This window comes from Salmo trutta, chromosome 30 (genome assembly GCF_901001165.1).
Source record: "Salmo trutta chromosome 30, fSalTru1.1, whole genome shotgun sequence".
NCBI lineage: Eukaryota > Metazoa > Chordata > Actinopteri > Salmoniformes > Salmonidae > Salmo > Salmo trutta.
In genome coordinates, this window is record NC_042986.1 from 31,229,365 (window position 1) to 31,256,381 (window position 27,017).

The 27,017-nt window shown below is 44.0% G+C and overlaps 1 protein-coding gene across 1 annotated transcript in view; it reads right to left on the reverse strand.

The window, feature by feature from the left end:
• Positions 1-2,177: 2,177 nt before the first annotated feature.
• LOC115168505 (histone-lysine N-methyltransferase MECOM) overlaps positions 2,178-27,017 on the reverse strand; it is a 112,970-nt gene continuing 88,130 nt past the window's right edge. Inside the window, exons 2-5 of the mRNA XM_029723858.1 lie at positions 17,249-17,533; positions 7,176-7,510; positions 3,407-3,440; positions 2,178-3,204 (exon numbers count right to left, since the gene is read on the reverse strand). Of these exons, the coding sequence (XP_029579718.1) occupies positions 2,453-3,204; positions 3,407-3,440; positions 7,176-7,510; positions 17,249-17,450 (1,323 nt within the window). The 5' untranslated portion in view covers positions 17,451-17,533 and the 3' untranslated portion in view covers positions 2,178-2,452. The remainder of the gene's footprint in view (positions 3,205-3,406; positions 3,441-7,175; positions 7,511-17,248; positions 17,534-27,017) is intronic.

Genomic DNA, 27,017 nt, shown 5'->3' on the forward strand with positions numbered 1-27,017 from the left:
TAGACCACTGCGCCACTCGGAAGAACCAAAAATCTTTATCAAAAAAGATAAAGGAGAGGAACTCCGTGTGCAGAAACATAGATCAATACCTTTCCTCAAATCCAACTAGGCATACTTCAGTGCAATACAATTTGTGTGAATGTTACCCTCTCAGGGCTGTTGTATGTGTCACATGTGAACTTATTGTAGGCCTGCTCTGAACGTATGACGGTCCTCTGTTCTTACATCTGACATTTGTTATCTCAATGACACTTCCTGATTTGAATAAAGGTTAAAAACAGATTATTGTAGCATTGTTTCAGACTGGATTGGGTTAGGGCACTCCGCTCCCAGAACAAACCTCTGATGTTAGTGTACAGAATCAACGCTGACAGGGAATGTGTAGTACATAGGATTACCTGCAGGTGGTGCTGATATGTGGTGACTAGGGGTCAGTTTATGAGCAGTTTTAGTGGGATGTAAAGAGTAGGAGATCCAAATCTCCCTTCCTAATATGGAGAAGAGAGCTTCAGCTGAGCCCTGACTGGTGACACAGCGGGAGACAGGGGGCTGGGGGATAGAATAAACACCACAAGAACCCAAGTAGAAGAACAAAGTTTTCGCTATACACTCTAAGGTCAGTTTTGTGCTTTCCCCCTAATGGTAACGATGAGGATTTAACAAAGGTAAGCTGATTCTAGACCTGATTCTACCCAGAGCTATTTCCAACAACAGCACCAACAATGCGATATGAGCACCCCTGATCATTCAATCAATGCACTCCATAAGCAAGTGACAGCTGTACAGAATGACAAACAGACAGACAAACAGACACATATTGATACATAATAAAACAAAGCTGGAACTCAGGTGAGCCGTTACAGTACATTTTCACTGGTCACTTTGCATAGCAATTGTGGTTTTTAAAAAGATGCCTAAAGGCTTCTTCAAAATATAGGCCGCCGCCTACATACACTGTACAGTATTTACAAAAGTATGTGGACACCCCTTCAAATTAGTGGATTCGGCTATTTCAGCCACACCTGTTGCTGACAGGAGCACACAGCCATGTAATCTCCATAGACAAACATTGGCAGTAGAATAGCCTTACTGAAGAGCTCAACGTGGCACCGTCATAGGATGCCACCTTTCCAACAAGTTAGTTCATCAAATTTCTGCCCTGCTAGAGCTGCCCCGGTCAACTGTAAGTGCTGTTATTGTGAAGTGGAAATGTCTAGGAGCAACAACGGCTCAGCCACCATGTGGTAGGCCAAACAAGTTCACAGAACGGGACCGCCGAGTGCTGAAGCGCATAGTGCGCAAAAATGGTCTGTCCTCAGTTGCAACCCTCACTACCGAGTTCCAAACTGCCTCTGGAAGCACAAGAACGGTTCATCAGGAGCTTCATGAAATGGGTTTCCATGGCCGAGCAGCCGCACACAAGCCTAAGATCACCATGCGCAATGCCAAGCGTTGGCTGGAGTGGTGTTAAGCTTGCCGCCATTGGACTCTGGAGCAGTGGAAACGCGTTCTCTGGCATGATGAATCACTCTTCACCATCTGGCAGTCCGACGGACAAATCTGGGTTTGACGAATGCCAGGAGAACGCTACCTTCCTGAATGCATAGCACCAACTGTAAAGTTTGGTGGATGAGGAATAATGGTCTGGGGCTGTTTTTCATGGTTCGGGATAGGCCGCTTAGTTCCAGTGAAGGGAAATCTTAATGCTACAGCATACAATGACATTCTAGACGATTATGTTTATCCAGCTTTGTGGTAACAGTTTGGGAAAGGCCCCCGTGCACAAAGAGGTCCATACAGAAATGGCTTGTTGAGATCGCCATGGAAGACCTTGACTGGCCTGCACAGAGCCCTGACCTCAACCCCATCGAACACCTTTGGGATGAATTGGAATGGTGACTGCGAGCCAGGCCTAATTGCCCAACGTCAGTGCCCGACCTCACTAATGCTCTTGTTGCAGAATGGAAGCAAGTCCCCACAGTAATGTTCCAACATCTAGTGGAAAGCCTTCCCAGAAGAGTGGAGGCTGTTATAGCAGCAAAGGGGGGACCAACTCCATATTAATACCCATGATTTTGGAATGAGATGTTTGACGAGCAGGTGTCCACATACTTTTGGTGATGTAGTGTGTGTAAAAACCAAACTTTTTATGAAAGATCAGTCTTTAATCTTATTGATGTACAAATATTACTCCGGTTGTAGAAAATATATAAGTGCTCTTACATATAACGCCTATTGGGCCTGTTCAGATCTACTCTCATCCAATGGGAAGAGAGATACAGGTTTAGGGAGGAAGTGATCCTCTTCAGTGCAATGAGACCACAGGTCAATCATCGACATGGGTATAGTGTCTTTGTGTGTGTGTGTGTGTATGTGTGTGTGTGTATGTGTGTGTGTGCGTGTGCGTGTGCGTGTGTGTGTCTACTCTCTATATCTCTGTATTCATCCACACTCAATCGACCACATTCACATGGTGATGATGATTATTATGGTTGCTATGGGCATCTACCTTCATCTCATGATGCAAGCCCCACAGTCTCTCGGTAACCCCACCCTGCCCCACCCCCATGCCGACCCCTCTCCCTGACTCTACCCCTACTCCCAGCTGGCAGCACACCTTGACGTGCGTGGCCAGGTTCTTCTGGGTACTGAATGCCTTGGCACAGGCTGGGCAAGAGTGGCCTCTCTCTCTGGAGTGTACGGAGGAGAGGTGTCTGTGTAGATCAGTACGGTCTCTGAACTGTTTCAGACAGTAGGTGCACTGCATCAGCTTCCTCTTGAAGTGGATGGTCTTCTCATGCCGGTCTGCGTTGGACTTGAGCGTGAAGGTGGCTGGACACTGGGAGCAGAGGTACCGTGGTGGAAAATGCTCGGCCACCGGGAGGCAATAGAGAGACTGGGAATGAATGGGGCCCTGAGAGTAGGCCTGAGTCTGGTTGTGGTGGTGGTCGGCTAAGGGGCCTTGCGGGTCAGGCCAGTCCAGGGAGAGGGCCGTGAGAGACAGGGTGTGGCGGTACTCGTGCTCCCTGAGATGTTCCAGGCTGCTGAACAGCCGTTTGCACAGGGAGCAGGCCAGCTCCTGTGGCCAAGCAGGCCCCGAAAAGGCCCCTCTCCCTCTACCTTCTGACACGTCCACTCTGGACACACCATGCCTCCCTTCAGCCATCTGATCCCCCTCCATGGGAGATGGACCACACTCCAGAACTGAGAGAGAGGAGCAGGAGAAGGAGAGAGAGGGAGGAGGAGGAGGAGGAGGGGAGAATGAGAGATAAAGAGGTGAGAACCACCACCACTTATGTAGTGTATCAGAAAAATCATTCCTACCTAGACAGTGGTGAAATATGGTCTAAGGAATTGATAATGTACATGCTATCTAAAATTAACCCATTCTAGGCACCATACTTACCTGTGTTGTATCCCTGCTTAGAATCCTCTTCATCCTGCAACACAGGATGCACAGTTAACACACAAACACCTGGCTTTAATGTAATGTATGGAAGAATATTCTTTGGGCATGCAGGCAAGGTAAGGCAAGCTGTGAACACACTCACACAGAAAGAGAGAGACATACACACACACAACATTCACACACACACACAACATTCACACAACATTCACACATAGTTGACAAAACAAAAGGCACATAAAGAAGACAAAGTGTTAAAGAGAGAAAAAGTCAGAAAGCAAAGAAATAATTAATGGGTTAATAACTCAAATAAACAAACACATAATTCGAAACAGAGATGAAAAAGAGATCAGTGTTTGGGTGTGGTCTGATCTGAGGGCTGTAGTGTGTGGTCTGATCTGAGGGCTGTAGTGTGTGGTCTGATCTGAGGGTTGTAGTGTGTGGTCTGATCTGAGGGCTGTAGTGTGTGGTCTGATCTGAGGGCTGTAGTGTGTGGTCTGATCTGAGGGCTGTAGTGTGTGGTCTGATCTGAGGGCTGTAGTGTGTGGTCTGATCTGAGGGCTGTAGTGTGTGGTCTGATCTGAGGGCTGTAGTGTGTGGTCTGATCTGAGGGCTGTAGTGTGTGGTCTGATCTAAGGGATGTAGTGTGTGGTCTGATCTGAGGGCTGTAGTGTGTGGTCTGATCTGAGGGCTGCAGTGTGTGGTCTGATCTGAGGGCTGTAGTGTGTGGTCTGATCTGAGGGCTGTAGTGTGTGGTCTGATCTGAGGGCTGTAGTGTGTGGTCTGATCTGAGGGTTGTGGTGTGTGGTCTGATCTGAGGGCTGTAGTGTGTGGTCTGATCTGAGGGCTGTAGTGTGTGGTCTGATCTGAGGGCTGTAGTGTGTGGTCTGATCTGAGGGCTGTAGTGTGTGGTCTGATCTGAGGGCTGTAGTGTGTGGTCTGATCTGAGGGCTGTAGTGTGTGGTCTGATCTGAGGGCTGTAGTGTGTGGTCTGATCTGAGGGCTGTAGTGTGTGGTCTGATCTAAGGGATGTAGTATGTGGTCTGATCTGAGGGCTGTAGTGTGTGGTCTGATCTGAGGGCTGCAGTGTGTGGTCTGATCTGAGGGCTGTAGTGTGTGGTCTGATCTGAGGGCTGTAGCGTGTGGTCTGATCTGATCTGAGGGCTGTAGTGTGTGGTCAGTGTGGAATTGCAACACAATCACCCTGTACTCCTTTTACCATAACGTAACAGGTGGAGGGAGAGAGAGAAATGAAGATAAAGAGAGAGAGAAATGGAGAGCGAGAGAACAAGAGAGACATAGAAAGAGACGGGGGGGGTTGAGGGCGACGACAATAGGGTATTCAATATTTATTCGTATCTCTGGATGGGGGTTACAGATTAACTTTTGTTTGTTCAACGACCCCTCCCTATAGGTGTGTGTGTTCATCCCCAAACTACAGCCTACCCCTCCTCCTCCACCTCCACTAACCATCCCTCCCTCCCTCCTTGAAGAACAGAACACCATGGTCTGGGCAAACAGATGGCTTGTCCACAGAGATAAAGAGGCTTGTAGGGAGGAAAGTCCACTGAAACCAATTGCTGCTCCTACACACACACACACACACACACACACACACACACACACACACACACACACACACACACACACGCGCGCGCGCATGCCCATCCACCCACCCTCACACACCGACAGTGGCAGAATGGAGAAGGTAATTTCTTGACCCTCTTATTGTCTAGCGATATTGATTCTATTCAGTCCTGAAATCTTTCTGTTATGTAAAGCATCTATAGGACCACATTGTTTCACCAGACCCCTAATATTACATCTAGTATCACTGCTAACTAATTCCCATTAACTCTGAACTAGATGTATGCAATCTACGTTGTAGATGTAGTCGATGGGCTTTTGTTAAGACGTTGCGCATAGGAAAAATCATAGAATTAAAGGGTAATAAAATCATGAAAAAACACCCAGAGGAAATGAGAAAAGAACAAAGACACACAGACAGGTTGGACAGACAGGTTAGACAGACAGGTTGGACAGACAGGTTAGACAGACAGGTTAGACAGACAGGTTGGACAGACAGGTTGGACAGACAGGTTAGACAGACAGGTTAGACAGACAGGTTGGACAGACAGGTTGGACAGACAGGTTAGACAGACAGGTTAGACAGACAGGTTGGACAGACAGGTTGGACAGACAGGTTAGACAGACAGGTTGGACAGACAGGTTAGACAGACAGGTTAGACAGACAGGTTGGACAGACAGGTTGGACAGACAGGTTAGACAGACAGGTTAGACAGACAGGTTAGACAGACAGGTTGGACAGACAGGTTGGACAGACAGGTTAGACAGACAGGTTGGACAGACAGGTTGGACAGACAGGTTAGACAGACAGGTTGGACAGACAGGTTAGACAGACAGGTTAGACAGACAGGTTGGACAGACAGGTTAGACAGACAGGTTAGACAGACAGGTTGGACAGACAGGTTAGACAGACAGGTTAGACAGACAGGTTGGACAGACAGGTTGGACAGACAGGTTAGACAGACAGGTTAGACAGACAGGTTGGACAAACAGGTTAGACAGACAGGTTGGACAGACAGGTTAGACAGACAGGTTGGACAGACAGGTTGGACAGACAGGTTGGACAGACAGGTTAGACAGACAGGTTAGACAGACAGGTTGGACAGACAGGTTGGACAGACAGGTTAGACAGACAGGTTGGACAGACAGAATGGACAGACAGGTGTGACAGACAGGTTGGACAGACAGGTTAGACAGACAGGTTAGACAGACAGGTTGGACAGACAGGTTGGACAGACAGGTTAGACAGACAGGTTAGACAGACAGAATGGACAGACAGAATGGACAGACAGGTGTGACAGACAGGTTGGACAGACAGGTTAGACAGACAGGTTGGACAGACAGGTTGGACAGACAGGTTAGACAGACAGGTTAGACAGACAGGTTGGACAGACAGGTTGGACAGACAGGTTAGACAGACAGGTTAGACAGACAGGTTAGACAGACAGAATGGACAGACAGGTGTGACAGACAGGTTGGACAGACAGGTTAGACAGACAGGTGTGACAGACAGGTGTGACAGACAGGTGTGACAGACAGGTTGGACAGACAGGTTGGACAGACAGGTTAGACAGACAGGTGTGACAGACAGGTTGGACAGACAGGTTGGACAGACAGGTTAGACAGACAGGTTAGACAGACAGAATGGACAGACAGGTGTGACAGACAGGTTGGACAGACAGGTTGGACAGACAGGTTAGACAGACAGGTTAGACAGACAGGTGTGACAGACAGGTTGGACAGACAGGTTGGACAGACAGGTTAGACAGACAGGTGTGACAGACAGGTTGGACAGACAGGTTGGACAGACAGGTTAGACAGACAGGTTAGACAGACAGAATGGACAGACAGGTGTGACAGACAGGTTGGACAGACAAATAGATATCACCGGTAATAACACAGGTAACAAGAGCAGGAAACACAACATATTCCACACAGTCAGCTAGAATAGGAGGGAGATATGACCCCCAGGGGTATACAACCCCCTACCAACCCCACCCCTACTGCCAGGGTAAAAAACACAAGGAGTAGGATGAAGTTGCCCCTGGACACTGATTTCAAGTAAGGTTTAAATTCCTCCTCCTCATTGTTAAGGTTATAATCTAGTGAGGATAAACTGATCCTAGATCAGTGTCTTAAGGGCCAACTTCCACCCGGGGTGAACATGGATGTTTCTGCTTACCTCTGGTGGGGGCTCAGAGGGCTCGGGACCCTCAGGATTCTCTTCTACATTCATAGCCAGCTCTGAGTGTGAGTGGAGCGCTGCGAGGGGTCCCCCAGCCCGCAATCCAGGGGCCATCAGGGGCCCGGCCTCAGAGGGCTGCTGGGGGAGTGTGGGCGGACGGAGGAAGGATGGCGGGGGTGGTGGAAGAGGAGGTGGGAGGAGAAGTGGAAGAGGAGAGGAGGAGGAGAAGGAAGCAGCCCCTTGTTTGCTATCAAATGTGGCCCCTGTTGTGGCCCCTGGTCGGATTGTTGCACTTCGGAGGTGCTGCTGCTGGTGGTGGAGGTGGTGGAGGCCTGAGGAGCACAGGAAACGAGGCTCACCCACCCACTCAGGACAAACTGCAACCATCTGTCTGCGTCCACACAACAGCAGCACAGAGCGAGAGGGGGCAAGGGGGCACACTGAGACAGCTGCAGCGCCACGGCTAACCCGGCGCAGATAAAAGGAGAGGAGAGGAGGAGGAAAGAACAAAAAGACTTGCTCTCCTCTCCTCTGCCAGCCAGGAGGAAAGGTTTAGGAGTTGGTACTCTCTTTTCTCTCTCTTTTTTCGTTCATCCTCTCCTTCTCCTTCCACCCACGTGCACGCAGAGAGGACGGACGTGTGTGTGTGTGTGTGTGTGTGTGATGTTTGAGAAGACAAATGAGGATCTTGTGTTGTGGAATATAAAATACTGAATTAGAGAAGCTGTCTATGAGAGCATCCATTTTAGGGAGAGAACCGTAGCGAAGGAAGGTCTAATCAGGAAAACCCCCTGCTTCCTCAACTAGCTCTCACAGTCTCACATCACAATTAGACGTTCATCCATGTTTAAGTTGTTCCAAACATAACATTCCAAAGCGTTTAAAGTTAACTTTAGGCATTATCTCCACATTTTTTATGTTATGGTTAAGGTTAGGCATTAACTCTGAAATCTTAAGGTTAGCCATGGTAAAGGTAATGGTTAAGGTTTGGGATAAATCTCAAAAACAACTACCTATCGTTGGATTTGAACATGCAAACTTTGGCACCAGAGGAAGATGCTTACCCATCCGCCATCCATGTCCACAACACCCTAGCAAAACCAAAACCTACTTGAAGGTAACAGCGCTCACATTTAATACTGACTTGTATCACGGTTACCTGGCTGGCTCACTACCATTCAGAATATGAGAGTGTAGCAGACAACTGATTAACACGTTGGACATGTATTGTTGAATCCTTAAAATACCATATCACTCACCCACACATTCAGGCATATACTGTAGGTGTATCCAAGGTAACACTTCCATAGAGATCCTGGTGCAATGTAAAAGAAAGTGTGTGTGTGTGTGTGTGTGTGTGTGTGTGTGTGTGTGTGTGTGTGTGTGTGTGTGTGTGTGTGTGTGTGTGTGTGTGTGTGTGTGTGTGTGTGTGTGTGTGTGTAGTGTCAAGGAGCTTTACAGTGAATGTGCAGAAAACTGTTCATGTGTGTTGGGATGGAAATAGGGAATACTGTGATAAGATGAGTTTCTTTCCAAAATGCTATATCCACCAATTTTTCACATTTGTGTTTTTTCACCAGAAATGATTTCTCATGTGTGTGTAAAATATTACTGTTCAGATTTTTTATTCATAGATTTTAGGTGTATTAAATGTGCTTTTCTTTCAAAACTCTATATCCATCGTTTAGATAGAATGGAATGTACGTATCCTGTATATTTGACTGTGATACATGGTTGTCTCACCTAGCTATCTTCAGATGAATGAACTGTCAATCACTCTGGATAAGAGCCTCTGCTAAATAACCTAATGTAGATGTGATACATACAGAGCTCATATTACTGCATTCATTTTTTACATTATATATGTATGTCACCAATGTATCATTTGTACAGTACTTTATTAAAAATGTACTTATTTGTTATATTTGACTGTGTAAAACCTAGCAGTGCTACTTATTTCTCTGAGCGTGAGGTGGAAATATATAGTTTATAAAAACAACATTATTTGTCTCTCTGTAATGAAACCATCAAGTGATAGATTTCAAACAAATACATGTCATGATTAGATAGTAAAAAAACACACCAATCTCTTTCATAATTTCTTTAAACAATAAAAATCTTATTTACCAACATTTCTGAAAATGGACATATAGAGTTTTGGAAAGAAACTCCATATGGTGTTCGTTTATAAATGTGTTGCTGTGTGTGTGTGTGTGTGTGTGTGTGTGTGTGTGTGTGTGTGTGTGTGTGTGTGTGTGTGTGTGTGTGTGTGTGTGTGTGTGTGCGCGTGCGTGCGAGCGTGCGTGCGTGTGTGTATGTGTGTGTATGTGTGTGTGTGTGTGTGCGTGCGCGTGTGTGTATGTGTGTGTGTGTGTGTGTGTGTAGGCAGTTTTTCAGGGAATGTCTCTAGAGTTACGCAGTGGGTTAGACATCCCTTCCCCTCTTCTCCTCTCCTCAGCAGACACAATCACAAAACCATGAGGCTCCACCGTGGACGGATTCCTGGAATGTTCAACTGCCGCTCCCTCCACTCCCACTTACTATAGACACACACACATACACACATACACACACTCTCCATTTCCGCCCTACCCCAGGCATTGTCAGTAGGGGAGGAGAAAAGTGGGGTGAAATGGTAGGAGGAAGGGATGGGAGAGCGAGAGCGAGAAGCGAGAGAGAGAGACAGAGTGAGAGAGAGACAGAGTGAGAGAGAGACAGAGAGAGCGAGACCGAGAGAGAGAGCGACAGAGCACAAGAGAGAAAGAGACAGAGACATGAAGCAGATCAGACCAGGGTTGAAATGAATGTGGTGTAGTAGCAGATCAGAATTCATGGGTGTTCCCTGATATCAGGAAAAGCTCATTGATACCTTCCATTGGTCCGTTCCGGTGTTATGAGGCTGATGCTTTCTCCACACAAATGATTTGATTACATAGCAGGTTAAGATAACTAACCTGGCAGGTTAGGTGAATTAGCCTGGCAGGTTAGGAGACTGAGGACAAAGGTTAGGAAAATAGTTAGGTTTAGCTATAATGCTACAGTTGTCAACAACTGTTGTCCCCGGCGTGAAACATACAGGAACAATGGTGAGCAGAAGTGGGTGTAACTTGATATCAAGAAACGCCCGATATCAGAAGGCACCCATAATTGCAGTTTGAAATTACACCCTTCTCGTTAAAATACATGTGTATTTAAATATTTGTATTTCAAATATAAATGTTCATATTCATTTGTTTGTTTTTATATTTATTTTCAAATATGTATCTGAAAGTAACTGAAATACAGCAAATAGTATTTGAACCCAGATGTGAAGCAGAAGGGTTGAAGAAGAAGGGTGGTTGACTGGGGCAAGGGTCAAGGGTCAAGGGGTAGAAAATAGGCACAAAGGCAGCAAACGTGGGCCTCTAACTACTAATTCCTAATTCCCAGAAAAGATCCAACGTTTCTCCCCACAATACAGTCAAGTACATCACAAAGGACTATCTAGAAGGGTTTGATATGGGACATATACAGTATAGTGCAATGCACTATTATTGTAACTAGATATTAGCACAGTATTCTGTCATTACTGTGTTACCATGTGCTTTCTAGATAAATATCAGGTGTGTTTGGGGATTGTAAAATAAACAACACTGGTACCTAAAACTGCTAAGTAAGCTGATATAATTAGACAATTAACAGACAGAATTTCAGTTTTTCCAGAAGGTGAATTATATATTGTAAAGGGGTTAGCGTGATTTTGACAGCATCTTACAAGTAAAATTCTGTATTTCATATTACAGTACACCTACTGTAATATAAATACGGTATCAAAGCATGTGCTGTGTAATGACATACAGTACAGTACCGTAAAATGTACTGTTTTATACTGTAAATGTTACCATAATCGGAATTAATGAATGAATGGGTGAATTAAATTTGTTAAGGGGAGGGGTTTGTATTTCACAGTATTTTACTGTAATTACAAGGTATTGGAGCAAGCAGGTTGGCTGCTAAGTAAAGTGTTGACAAACATAACAGCATATTAATGAACATTTGGTGTTTTGTATCATTTGTACTTCTAGAGGCCTTAACACAGGCTTACAGCATTCTCACTCAACAAATGTAGCCTCTTACAAGGTACGCCTCAAAATATGGTAATGAGAGAAACAACAATACCACACACCCACTAGTGATCAAAAGGGTTTTTGGCGCTCCAAAGCCACAGTACAGTACTGTATTCTGTTGGGTGGAATTACAGTACCATTCGAAATACACAAATTCTACCCTACCCACATTTTCCCCCCACAATGCACCATCATTTACAGTATGATGCAGTAAAACATTTCAGAGTATTTGAAACATGTTTTGTATAATTTACAGTTTTCCATTACAGTATAGCATTAGATTGGCCTGGTGTTCGTGCGTACATGTGACCAAGGTCCGGCTAAACTGACCCTTCAGCTGTCGAGAGGTTAAAGGGCAAAGGGGTTCTTAAGTCAGCACTTTTAGCAAGGATGTCAAGTCAACAAGTGTCCCTACTTGTCAAGTGTCCCTACTTAAGAGATCACCAGACAAGGAGGGTTAAAACAAAAAGAACTCAAAGGGTTAAGAGTTTAGGTGTAAATTCCGACTGATTAAGCTTAGGGATATGGTTTGGGGAAGGCTTAAAACCAAATCATTTAAAACAAAACGCTGTTTCCATCAACGATCATCAAGTATTCTCAGAGTAGCCGGGGGCGGAAGAAACGCATACCTGTTTAGGGGAGGGGCTGGCTAGCGGAGTAGAACACTTGATAAAGAAAAGGAGAGCTGCACACTCTAGGAGCTCAGATGCAATAATTTAATAACAACGTTTATACAGACAAGCTATCTTCATCAGGGTAAAATGACAAACACTGTGGGGTTACTAGTTTATACAGACAAGCTGTCTTCATCAGGGTAAAATGACAAACACTGCAGGTCACTAGTTTATAGAGTTTGAAAGAACACACACAGGTGTCTATAATCATGGCCGGGAGTGGCTTGATTTAATTTGTTGATTTACAGATATAAATAGAACATATAAAAACCATGAATGGGTTACATATGATCATAGATACAATTTGGCTACATTGGCCTACAAACATTATTTACAATAGATAGCAAAAAACACAATCACAAGAATGGCTTCAGATCAAAGTCTACATTGAGACCGAAGGGAGCAATGAGCTTTCAAATTAAAGGTCCAGGCGGTCTCTCGTTTTAACAATAAGTTGTCAAGGTCACCCCTCTCCTAGGGATGGTGATGTGTTCGATGCCGATATAGCAAAGGAACGAAAAGTGGGCCACAACTGGGTACGTCGAGTTTTTGCACCAAATGGTGCTACGATGCTGAGATTCTCACCTTTAGTTTGCGCTTCGTTTTGCCCACATAATTTTTACCACAAGGACAAGTTATAAGTTAAATAACTGCCTTAGTGGAACACGTGATAACACCTTTGATTGGGATCTGTTTGCCTGTTTGGGGGTGTTTGAAGGATCTACATTGGTAAGTGGCATTGCACTTGCAGTTTCCATCTGGCGCAAGGAGACATTGTGCGGGGGTATTTTGGGATGGTAAATCAGAGGTTACCAATTGAGAATACGACCAATGGAGGGTCCGGAAACACAATACACATGTTTGTGAATGATTCCCTTAAATTGTTCAGAGCACTTTGAATATCGCGTAGTAAGAACGCAAGAACCCTTCTTTTTGCGAGACTTTCCTTGAAAGAGATCATATCTCGATTTATTTTGGATTTTCTCAATGGCAGTATTGATCTGACCATTTTTGTACCCACTTTCCTTGAATTTTCTTTGCATCACAAACATGGTTCTGTGGAAATCTGATTGTCTTTTGCAAATGATTTTGATTGGACAGAATTGGCTGAAGTGGGTGACAGCTATCAGCCCTCAACAAACTGTTAGGATCAGTAGGTTTCCTGTAAAGATCAGTGTATAGAACATGATCCTCACACAAAATCAAAAGATCAAGGAAACTGATTTGACGTGTGTCAGATTGCATAGTGAATCTCAGGTGTTCAGAACAAGAGGTAAGAAGCATGGAATGCCTGGAGCTGTTTTGCATCGACCCTCCATAAAATGAAAATATCATCAATGTACTGTTTCCAAATAATAATATAAAAAAAAAAATGTTTTGTTGTTGGGAGGATGAGAATTGACTGTTTCTCCATGTAACCTGCATACACATTTGCAAAGTTAGGAGCCATAGGGGGTCCCATAGCAGTACCCTTCATCTGGATAAAGAAATAGTTTTGAAATATGAAATCGTTATTTGTGAGTACCATTTCAGCCAATGTTCTAATGCACGCACTGGAGGGTTGTTCATTTGGGTAACATAACAAAATAAAATGTTCCATGCCTTCAATACTGCCATCGTGTGGAATATTAGTGTATAACGACTCAACATCAAAAATAACGAACAAAGTATTCTCAGGGAGAGGATCAAGAGAATCAATGATAGAGATCATACTGCTGGTGTCCTTTGCTAACATTAGCTAGCTAGCTAATGACAATACACTAGAGTAGTGGGTCCGCAAAATTAAGTAAATAATACTGAACTCATGACAAAATCATGTTTTGACATTTGAATGGATATTGTCGTTTTGTTTGTTTTTTGCTTAGTGACATTGTGAATATAATCTTTTGGCTTTTAACTCTGATTTAACTAGCTATATATTTAATGAGGTTTCGCACGAGAAAATTTGTGAAGTCCCAAATTCCCGCAAGATACTGCAAGAATTTGTGCACTCATAGATACGGAGCCTCAGAAATAAAAGACCGCTCAGGGATTAGGAGCCACGTCACTTTCCTCTTTACTTCCTTTTCAGGACTATTGGTGAATTATTAGGACATTGCAGTCCTGATCATGTAGGAAAACAAGTACACAGACACACACACACACACACACAGTTGTGGTAATGGCAGCAATGGCTGGTGAAATGGGGCAGGTGACCTCGCACTACTACTCTGTTCAATGAATCAATACTTTCCCAAGGATTTAAATAACTATGCTTTGAAGTTAAAGAGGTGGAGAGGAGGGGAGAAGGACACAGGGAGGTGTTACGGAGAGGTAGGAGAAGAGAGGAAAGATAGAGGGGGAAGGACAGAGCAGGCTGAAGGAATGAGAGAGGGAGGGAAGAAGAGGAGGAGGGTGAGGAAGGGGTTGTAGGAGGGACAGAAGAAGGGAGTGTGAAGGAGCTGTGAAGGAGAGCTTGGGGGAGGGATAGAGGGTAGGTTGTACTGAGGGGAGAAAGCAGCAATCCGTCAAACTCACTAGGCTTGTCCTTCCCTCAGTGCTCTGAAGAACATAATGTTTGTTTTAATCTCTCTTTTAAAGATAGAGTGAAAACCTCAGTGGAGGGGTTGGTTGGCCATCCCGAAAGGCATCTCTCAAAACCACCCTATTGTGTGGTGCTTTCAGGCTGTGTTTGGCCAACCAAACACTTTCCCTAGGGTTCACAATGCGCTGACACTCAAAATAAAGAGGCATACTTTAAGATATGTTTAAACATATCATAAATTACTAGGCACATAAGACATTGTACTGATAACATTCTTTGAATTCTACTCATATAACTCAAGGATCTGTGTTTGGTGTTTGTGTGTATGTGCATGCGCTCACGTGTGTGTGTGTGTGTGTGTGTGTGTGTGTGTGTGTGTGTGTGTGTGTGTGCGTGCGTGCGTGCGTGTATGTGTGTGTGTGTGTGCGTGTGCGTGTGCCTGTGCGTGTGTGTGTGTGTGCGTGTGTGTGTGCGTGCGTGTGTGTGTGTGCGTGCGTGCGTGTATGTGTGTGTGTGTGTGTGTGCGTGTGCCTGTGCGTGTGTGTGTGTGCATGCACTCACGTTCGTGGGTGTGTCTGTGTGTGATAGAGGCCCCTCCGTAGGGGCAGGTCAGATGAGAGGCAGCGTGCCTGCTGTGACGGCCTCAATCTCTTCACTTAAAGCCAACAGAGGGTTTGTGTGTGTGTGTGTGTGTGTGTGTGTGTGTGTGTGTGTGTGTGTGTGTAGGAGTCCACTCAGTCAAAGCCCCAGTCTCCAGTCCTATTGTATCAGAGCAGGGCTAAGCTAAAAGGGCATGACGAGGTTTAGAGTTGGACTCTTTCTCCATCTCCCTCAAACACAGACAAACACAACTCAGCACAAAGAAGACAATTACCAGCCAAAGAAAGCAAAGAGAAATTAAACATGTAAACACACATGCACGCACCCGCACCCTCACCCTCACACACACACACACAAACACACACACACACACACATTAACACACACTGGGAGAGACACTATATGTACAGCAGTATGTGAACACCTCTTCAAATGAGTGGATTCGGCTATTTCAGCCACACCCGTTGCTGACAGGTGTATAATATCGAGCACACAGCCATTCAATCTCCATAGACAAACATTTGTAGTAGAAGGGCCTTACTGAAGAGCTCAGTGACTTTCAACGTGGCATCGTCATAGGATGCCACCTTTCTAGCAAGTCAGTTCGTCCAATTTCTGCCCTGCTAGAGCTGCCCTGGTCAACTGTAAGTGTTGTTATTGTGAAGTGGAAACGTCTAGGAGAAACAACAACTCAGCCGCAAAGTGGTAGACCACACAAGCTCACAGAACGGGACCGCCGAGTGCTGAAGTGCGTAGAGATTAAAATGGTCTGTCCTCGGTTGCAACACTCACTACCGAGTTCCAAACTGCCTCTGGAAGCACAAGAGCTGTTCGTCAGGAGCTTCATGAAATGGGATTCCACGGCCGAGCAGCCACACAGTTCTGTTAAGCTCACTGCCATTTGACTCTGGAGCAGTGGAAACGCGTTCTCTTGCAGATGCCTGGGGAACGCTAACTGCCCAAATGCATAGTGCCAACTGTAAAGTTTGGTGGATGAGGAATAATGGTCTGGTGCTGTTTTTCATGGTTCGGGCTAGGCCGCTAAGTTCCAGTGAAGGGAAATCTTAACGCTACTGCATACAATGACATTCCAGATGATTCTGTGATTCCAACTTTGTGGCAACAGTTTGGGGAAGGCCCTTTCCTGTTTCAGCATGACACTGTCCCTGTGCACAATGCGAGGTCCATACAGAAATGGTTTGTCGTAATCGCCGTGGAAGACCTTAACTGGCCTGCACAGAGCCCTGACCTCAACTCCATCAAAGACCTTTGGGATGAATTCGAATGCTGACTGCGAGCCAGGCCTAATCGCCCAACATCAGCACCTGACCTCACTAATGCTCTTGTGGCTGAACTGAAGCAAGTCCCTGCAGCAATGTTCCAACATCTAGTGGAAAGCCTTCCCAGAAAAGTGGAGGCTGTTATAGCAGAAAAGACGGGACAAACTCCATATTAATGACCATGATTTTAGAATGAGATGTTCGACGAGCAGGTGTCCACATACTTTTGGTCATCTAGTGTATATTCCAATGGTCCAAAATAACTTGACGGAGAGGCGCATTGAGTGGAACATTAAAGTTGATGATTTAAAAGCTTTTATTATACCAATAGCTAGCATCCTGCTATATTTACACCAAGATAGAGGGAAGGTATGGAAGGCCATACTCAAGGCCTCAAACACACACCCGCACACACACCCTCACACACACCCTCAGACACACACCCTCATGCACCCATGCACAGTACATCATTCAATCACTCATACACACAGATGAACATGGCTAAACCCTGTTTTATGAAACCACACACACACACACTGACACACACACTTCGGCAAAGAAATCCAGGAAACATTTTCTCACACACCCGGGAGCCATCCCAGCACAATGTTCTCTCACTGAGTCACAACTGAGTAATCCTCTCTTGCACCATCACACAGACCTGTTACATACTGAACACACACACACACACACACACAGCATGCAAACAACACGCACACCTGCACGCACGAATACACACACCAAAACTAAATTCACAAAAGCCAATGAGAGAACGATGATTCTATAGCAGTGCTATTGTGTGACACTCAAACAGCAGTTAAGTGCTGTTGGAGTGTGGTGTGTGTTTGTGTGTGTTTGTGTGTAACATACTATAACAGTAACTTACGTGAAAGGGAGTGTCCTCCTTTGGGCATGAATTCAAACAGCACAGGGTTATCATCTCCCAGCATCTCAGCCCGTAGCGAAAGCAGGCTGTTTTTACTCATCAATGCTGCCCTCAGATTGGCTACCGAAGATGTAGCCCCGTCCCCGGTCCCACCTCCTGCCTCATCTGATTCGCTGGCACCCAGGAAGTTGGCCTCGCCCATTGCCAGAGCTTCTTCCTGTTTGAGGAAGAAGTCGAGACGTTCTCCGCGACTGTCTGAGCTGTTGAGCTCTGTCACATCTGCACCTGGAGACAGAGAGGAATCATTCATTCATTGGTTGTTTGATTGATTGATCTTTATTAGTCACGTTGAAAGGCACAAAATTATACTTTACAAATATGACAACATAAACCATGTAAGATATCAAACCAATGACAAATTTTAAAATTTAGTACACTAAAGCACTTTACCATAGACTTGCCCCACCAAAAATATAGTGTATAGTGCCTTCAGAAAGTATTCAGACCCATTCCCTTTTTTTTGTTACGTTACAGCCTTATTCTAAAATGTATTAAACAGATTTTTTCCCTCATCAATCTACACACAATTAAAAAACAGAAATACCTTATTTACATAAGTATTCAGACCCTTTGCTATGAGACTCGAAATTGAGCTCTGTTGCATCCTGTTTCCATTGATCATCCTTGAGATGTTTCTACAACTAGATTGGAATTCACCTGTGATACATTTATTTGATTGGACATGGTTTGGAAAGGCACACACCTGTCTATATAAGGTCCCACAGTTGACAGTGCATGTCAGAGCAAATCAAGCCCTGAGGTCAAAGCAATTGTCCGTAGAGCTCCGAGACAGGACTGTGTTGAGGCACAGATCTGGTGAAGGGTATCAAAACATTTCTGCAGCCTTGAAGGTCCCCAAGAACACAGTGGTCACCATCATTCTTAAATGGAATAAATTTGGAACCACCGAGCCTCTTGAGTCAGAGTTCCTCTGTGGAGATGTGAGAACCTTCCAGAAGGATAACCATCTCTGCAGCACTCCACCAATCAGGCCTTTATGGTAGCATGGCCAGACGGAAGCCACTCCTCAGTAAAAGGCACATTTCTGGAGAGACTTGAAAATAGCTATGCAGCGAAGCTCCACATCCAGCCTGACAGAGCTTGAGAGGATCTGCAGAGAAGAATGGGAGAAACTCCCCAAGTTCAGGGGTGTCAAGCTTGTAGCATCATACCCAAGAAGACTCGAGGCTGTAATCACTGCCAAAGGTGCTTCAACAAAGTACTGAGTAAAGGGTCTGAATACTTATGTCAATTTTATATTTCCGTTTTTTTTATATATATACATTTGTAAAAATGTCAAAAAAACTGTTTTTGCTTTGTCATTATGGGGTATTATGTGTCACGTCCTGACCAGTAAAGAGGTTATTTGTTATTGTAGTTTGGTCAGGACGTGGCAGGGGGTGTTTGTTTAATGTGTTTCGGGGTTTGTTGGGCAATGTTCTATGTTAGCCTATTTCTATGTCTGTGTCTAGTTTATCTATTTCTATGCTTAGTTTACTGGTTTGACCTTTATTTGGAGGCAGCTGTTCCTCATTGCCTCTAATTGAAGGTCCTATTTAGTAGGGGTGTTTTTTCATGGGTTTTTGTGGGTAGTTGTTCCATGTGTAGCTGTATGTCTCACAGGACTGTTTTTTTTCGTCATTGTTGTTTTGGTTAAGTGTTTTGTTTCGTTTTCTTCGCATTAAATAAAAGAAGATGAGCATACACATTCCCGCTGCGCCTTGGTCCCATCTTTACGACGAACGTGACATTATGTGTAGATTGATGAGAGAAAAAAACAATTTCATACATTTTAGAATAAGGCTGTAAAGTAACAAAATGTGGAAAAGGCTAAGGGGTCTGAATACTTCCTGAATGCACTTCCTGGATGACCGATATTCCTTTGTTTTCAGATCTGTTAGTGATAAATGGGACAGATGAGAGAAGCGGGTAGTTGCAGCCCAATATGGCGGCCGATACTGTCTGTGTTGAAAGAAAGTAGGCATATCGAAAGCGCACATGTAATTGGTTTGACTTTCTGTCAGTTGTTCCCAGCGAGTGCAGAGATTCGTGGTGACATGACTGTAGATCAGGGATGGACAACTCCAGTCCTCAGGGGACTGAATGGTGTCACTCTTTTCCCCCCATCCCTAGCAAACACAGCTGATTAAACTAATTGCATTCTAAAGTGAAGATTATGATTTGTTGATTATTGGAGGCAGGTGTGTTAGCAGGGGCTGGGGCAGAAATGTACAGGGGTGGAAAAGTAAAAGATACCTTCATAGAAAATGACTCAAGTAAAAGTGAAAGTCACACAGTAAAATACTACTTGAGTTAAAGACAAAGTATTTGGTTTGAAATATACTTAAGTATTAAAAGTAAATGCACTTGCTAAAATATACTTAAGTATCAAAAGTAAAAGTAAAAGTATAAATCATTTCACATTCCTTATACTAAGCAAACTAGATGGCACGATTTTGTTGTTTTTTATTTATTAATGGATAGGTAGGGGCATACTCCATCACTCAGACATAATTAACAAACTAAGCATGTGTTTAGTAAGTCTGCCAGATCAGAGGCAGTAGCGATGACCATGGATGTTCTCTTGATAAGTGTGTGAATTGGACCATTTTCCTGTCAAAATGTAACGAGTACTTTTGGTTGTCAAAGAAAATGTATGGAGTAAAAAGTACCACATTTTCTTTAGGAATGTAGTGAAGAAAAAGTAAAAGTTGTCAAAAAAGATGAATATTAAAGTACAGACACCCCAAAAAACTACTTAAATAGTATATTAAAGTATTTTTACTTAAGTACTTTCCAGTGAAAATGTGACACCAATCAGACCCCGAGCACTGTAGTTTCCCATCCCTGCTGTATAGCATGGTGCATTAAAACCTCAGAATGATGGAGTGGTCAAATCACTCACACTGTGGAAAACATTGCATGTAATTAAATGCATATATCGTAACATGCTTTCATGTTGTGAATATTTTACATTTATCACATTTCATTTCTGTTGTGTAGACTACTGTGTGCAATGTTAAAGATAACATTTCCCACTGTCCCATTACTATCCACCAATAGCAAGCTTGCTTAATAAAGGCAGACCTATGGCTGCATGCCCGGCTGCAGGTTTGCTGACATGCCGATGAGGACCAATAGCCTAAAGCTATGCTGCTACCCGTCTGATACTAGCATGTTATAACAGGAGATGCAAATGAGGTTCTACTGCTTGCAGACCTTCATGTGTCACAACTGCTTTCATAAAGTTGTGTATGTGAACTCAAAGAAAATGATTATGAGACTAAACAATACTCTTTGGGTATTCATGAAACATAGTTAGTATACCGGTAATAATTAGTCCTAAAAGTTTGAGTTGTGTAAGTGATTAAAACTGCTTTAGCATCCTCCATGCACTTCCTGAAAGAGACTGAACAAAATAAGCTAGTCCTCTGAGCGGTGGCAATGCTGTTCAATCAAAAGAGACCATCCAATAACGGTACACTTTCAACACACCCATTTATTTCAACACAACCACTTCTTTTGACTTGCCCACTACTCTGAGACCAGTCCGGATGGGCTGCCTGGCCGTTGACAACATTCATTTGGTCTTGACTGCTGAAATCATTCATGGAAAACCTCTCCTTTAAACACCCCATCCCTAATTCATCCTGTTTGTAAAATGTACAACAATTTGTGTTTTCCACCAAACGCACTTGTGTCTGCACACACACACACACATCCCCCAAAATTACAACAAAGGACAGGATGCTGTTGACAGATAAATCAGTACTGTCTCATCTGAGATCATTTAAACACATAGCAAGAGAGAGAAAGAGGGAGTAAAGGAACGAGAGAGAGCCTATGAAAAAAAGACAGATCAAACAGCGATAGACAGTTAGAGAGCTGGAGTACAAAAGAGAACAAGAGAGAGACAGAGAGACCGAGAGAGAAAGAGAGACAGAGAGAGAGAGAGAGAGAAAGACAGAGAGACAGAGAGAGAGACAGAGAGAGAGAAAGAGAGAGAGAGACAGAGAGAGAGAGAGACAAAGAGACAGACAGAGAGAGACAGACAGAAAGAGAGAGACAGAGACAGACAGAAAGAGAGAGAGACAGAGAGACAGACAGAAAGACAGAAAGACAGAGAGACAGACAGAGAGACAGACAGAGAGACAGACAGAGACAGAGAGAAACAGAGACAGAGAGAACGAGAGAGAGAGACAGACAGAAAAAGAGAGATGGCGCACACAAGAGAGAGACAGAGAGAGAGATGGAGTGCAGAAGAAAAAATTGAGAGAGAGAGAGAGTCTATCCAGGGTATAAAGGTTTGTTTAGACTGCAGTGACAGCCCAGTGACAGAGTAAAGTAGAGAATGTTGTGAACAACTGTCAGCAGCAGACACACGCTGCCACACTCTCCTCTGTAGATCTACATGTCTTTCACACACAACTTCTGACAGCACTGCTGACGCACTCACACACACACACACACACACACACACACACACACACACACACACACACACACACACACACACACACACACACACACACACACACACACACACACACACACACACAATTCAACACTCCCTGGGGGTTTGTAGGACACTGGCTTGCATACTGTGTGTAAGTGGGGTTGAGTGTGTGTGTGTCTGTCTGTGTGTTAGAGCTAATACAACACCTCCTATCACTGGCCTGTGATGCATACACTTCTAGTATATTGCACAAAGTGTGAGAGGTCTGGGCAGGTATTATTATAGATGTGAAATGTGGCATGCAGGACAGCGAGACAGAAAAGACAAACAGTAAAAGAGAAAAAGAGAAAGGGTTAAAAAGGAGAGGAAGGAAAGAGTACAATAACTGAGAAAGATAAAGATTGAGGGAGAGGGAGAAGGCAGAGAGAGGGAGAGGGAGAAGGCAGAGAGAGGGAGAGGGAGAAGGCAGAGAGAGGGAGAGGGAGAAGGCAGAGAGAGGGAGAGGGAGAAGGCAGAGAGAGGGAGAGGGAGAAGGCAGAGAGAGGGAGAGGGAGAAGGCAGAGAGAGGGAGATTGAGAAGGCATAGAGAGGGAGAGGGAGAAGGCAGAGAGAGGGAGAGGGAGAAGGCAGAGAGAGGGAGAAGGCAGAGAGAGGGAGAGGGAGAAGGCATAGAGAGGGAGAGGGAGAAGGCAGAGAGAGGGAGAGGGAGAAGGCAGAGAGAGGGAGAGGGAGAAGGCAGAGAGAGGGAGAGGGAGAAGGCAGAGAGAGGGAGAGGGAGAAGGCATAGAGAGGGAGAGGGAGAAGGCAGAGAGAGGGAGAGGGAGAAGGCAGAGAGAGGGAGAGGGAGAAGGCATAGAGAGGGAGAGGGAGAAGGCAGAGAGAGGGAGAAGGCAGAGAGAGGGAGAGGGAGAAGGCAGAGCGAGGGAGAAGGAGTAGGCAGAGAGATGGAGAGGTAGAAGGCAAGGAGAGGGGGAGGGAGAAGGCAGAGAAAGAGGGAGAGTGAGAAGGCAGAGAGAGGGGGAAGGAAGAGAGTGAATGAGGGAGGAAGCAGAGAAAGAGGGAGAGAGAGAAGGCAGAGAGAGGGAGAAGGTAGAGAGAAGAAGAAGGCAGAGAGAAGAAGGCAGAGAGAGGGAGAAGCCAGAGAAAGAGGGAGAAGGCAGAGAAAGAGGGAGAAGGCAGAGAGAGGGAGAAGGCAGACAGACGGAGAAGGCGAAGAGAGGGAGAAGGAGAAGGCAGAGAAAGAGGGAGAAGGCAGAGAGAGGGAGAAGACAGACAGAGGGAGAAGGCAGAGAGAGGGAGATGGCAGAGAGAATAAGAGGGAGAGGGCAAGAGTACGACTCGTCTTCATTGTCCTCAGGTATGCTCGATATGCAGTGTGTTGGTTGCCACGGCGTTGTTGCCGTGTTCTGTTGCCGTGGTGAAAGTCAAGGTGAGAGAGGGGCTGTGAGACTGTAGCGTTCCTCTCCTCTGGCTGAATACTGATGGGCTTGAGTCACCACTGTGGGGATGGCTGTATATTGAAGCGAGGGGGGTCTGTCTGAGAGACTTTTTTGGGTCAAGGTGTACATGACAAAGTAACTAGAGGTATGTGGGGAGGGATCCTCTGGTCAATAATAAGTGTCCTGGATTGACATGTCTTTAAATAACATTTTTATTTGTTTTATTTATTTCACCTTTATTTAACCAGGTAGGCTAGTTGAGAAAAAGTTCTCATTTTTAACTGCGACCTGGCCAAGATAAAGCAAAGCAGTGCAACACAAACAACAACACAGAGTTACACATGGAATTAACAAACATACAGTCAATAATACAATAGAAAAGTTTAGATACAGTGTGTGCAAATGAGGTAGGATAAGGGAGGTAAGGCAATAAATAGGCCTTAGTGACGAAATAATTACAATATAGCAATTAAACACTGGAGTGATAGATGTGCAGAAGATGAGTGTGCAAGTAGAGATACTGAGGTGCAAAGGAGCAAAATAAATCAAATAAATAACAGTATGGGGATGAGGTAGTTGGATGGGCTATTTACAGATGGGCTATGTACAGGTGCAGTGATCTGTGAGCTGCCCTGACAGTTGGTGCTTAAAGTTAGTGAGGGAGATATGAGTCTCCAGCTTCAGAGATTTTTGCAGTTCGTTCCAGTCATTGGCAGCAGAGAACTGGAAGGAAAGGCGGCAGAAGGAAGAATTGGCTTTGGGGGTGACCACATACAGTGTCACGACTTCTGCCGAAGTTGGTGCCTCTCCTTGTTCGGGCGGCGGTTCGGCGGTCGACGTCACCGGCTTTCTAGCCTCCACCGATCTACATTTCTTTTTCCATTTGTTTTGTCTGTTGTACACACCTGGTTCCCATTTCGTTTGAATTATTTGCCTATTTAACCCTCTGGAGCCATCATGGTTTTGTACGTGTTTATTGTTGTTAGTTGTCTCGTTTATGTGATTCTGGATCTTCGTTCTCCTTGTTGGAGGATTATTTTTGAGTAAAGTTACGATGATTACTCATCTCTGTGTCCTGCGCCTGACTCCGCCTTACCCACATCACCTAGACTCTGACATACAGTATGTACTGAACGACTAAAGAATGTATTCCTGGATTTGCTATGCATGATTGCACTGGCAGCTCACACAAAGAGAGAGAGACAGAGACAGAGACAGAGACAGAGAGAGAGACAGAGACAGAGATAGAGACAGAGAGAGAGACAGAGACAGAGACAGAGAGAGAGACAGAGACAGAGACAGAGACAGAGAGAGAGACAGAGACAGAGATAGAGACAGAGAGAGAGACAGAGATAGAGACAGAGAGAGAGACAGAGACAGAGAGAGAGACAGAGACAGAGACAGAGACAGAGACAGAGAGAGAGACAGAGACAGAGAGAGAGCAGTACAAGAGAGACTTCCTGTGTAAAAGGCTAAAGGAAAAGCGAGTTAAGAAGAAAGAGAGGGGGCAGTTGAATAAGGAGGCAGAGAACACACACATAAAAACACAGACACACACACACACAGTTAATGAAGGTGGGGGAGTAGGGCTTGGTTTAGGGGGCACAGGGTGGAGGTATTCATTAGAGCTCTGCTCCTCCCCCTCCAGTGGGCAGCCGAGCAGGCACAGGAGTCAAATCAATAAAATAGATCCGTTGTTTGTGCTCTGTGTGTGTGTGGTTGTATATATGTGTGTATGTGTGTGTGTGTGTGTGTGAGAGAGAGAGAGAGAGAGAGAGAGAGAGAGAGAGAATGAGGGAACAGAAGGAGTAGAAGTGGAGGAGAGGAAAGAGACAGAGACCTCTGACCCCCATCTCCTTTCACTCATCTGCTCATTGGAAGAGTGAATGACCCTTGACCTGTTTACCCAGCATCCTCTCAACCAGCGGGGCTACAGATGGAACATGTCCACACTTCTAGGACGAGTCCTGCAGTAATCACACTTCAGCCAAACTCAACCCTCCTAATATAGTGTCTATCCTCTGCTAGATATGATCACATGCAGTACAGTAGTTATTCCATGCTAGAGTATTGTAAAATCAGTTTATGGTTTTAGTGCACACTATGATATTAGACATTACGTTATTAATGAACATTATGGTATTAGTGGACATTGTGATATTAGACATTACGTTATTAATGAACATTATGGTATTAGTGGACATTATGATATTAGACATTACGTTATTAATGGACATTATGGTATTAGTGGACACTATGATATTAGACATTACGTTATTAATGGACATTATGGTATTAGTGGACACTATGATATTAATGGACATTATGGTATTAGTGGACATTATGGTATTAGTGAACATTATGGTATTAGTGGATATTATGGTATTTGTCAACATTATGGTATTAGTGGACACTATGATATTAGACATTACGTTATTAATGAACATTGTGGTATTAATGGACATTATGGTATTAGTGGATATTATGGTATTAGTGGATATTATGGCATTAATGGACACTATGGTATTAATGGACATTGTGGTATTAGTGGACACTATGGTATTAATGGACACTATGGTATTAATGGATATTATGGTATTAGAGGACACTATGGTATTAATGGACATTATGGTATTAGTGGACACTATGGTATTAATGGACATTATGGTATTAATGGACACTATGGTATTAATGGACATTGTGGTATTAATGGACACTATGGTATTAATGGACATTATGGCATTAATGGACATTGTGGTATTAGTGGACACTATGGTATTAATGGACACTATGATATTAGTGGACACTATGGTATTAATGGACATTGTGGTATTAATGGACACTATGATATTAGACATTACGTTATTAATGAACATTATGGTATTAGTGGACACTATGATATTAATGGACATTATGGTATTAATGGACACTATGGTATTAATGGACATTATGGTATTAATGGACATTGTGGTATTAGTGGACACTATGGTATTAATGGACATTATGGTATTAATGGATATTATGGTATTAATGGACATTGTGGTATTAATGGACATTGTGGTATTAGTGGACACTATGGTATTAATGGACATTATGGTATTAATGGATATTATGGTATTAATGGACATTGTGGTATTAGTGGACATTATGGTATTAATGTACATTGTGGTATTAATGGACATTATGGTATTAATGGATATTATGGTATTAATGGACATTGTGGTATTAGTGGACATTGTGGTATTAATGGACATTATGGTATTAATGTACATTGTGGTATTGGTCGACATTATGGTATTACTGTACATTATATTTGACAGTAACAGTTATTTTTCTGTTATCTATGTTTTCATTCACTATAATACTCTTGGGAGTATACAACAATTTAGAATGTACGAACTATAGTTTAAAAAACCATCCATCTATACAACATGATATGAATACTAAAAGCATCATACATGGTTTAATCAAAAATACCACTGGATATGTAAAGACCATCATCATGCTCCAAAATACAACATAATCCTCATGCAATCAGTCAATCGTCTCACTATGTCATCTTTATGGACATGTAAGCATTATCCTCAGTCCTGACAGATATAATCATTTAAGCGATCATGACCTATCTCAATGCTAATCCTCTATATATTCATGTTATAATGCTCTGTGATATTACATATTGGAGTGGGTTATGAGAAAGCACATACATATTAAATTGTTTTAATTTTAGTCATTTAGTTGACGCTCTTATCCAGAACAACTTACAGTTAGTGGATTCATCTTAAGATAACTAGCCTCATATCACAGTCATACT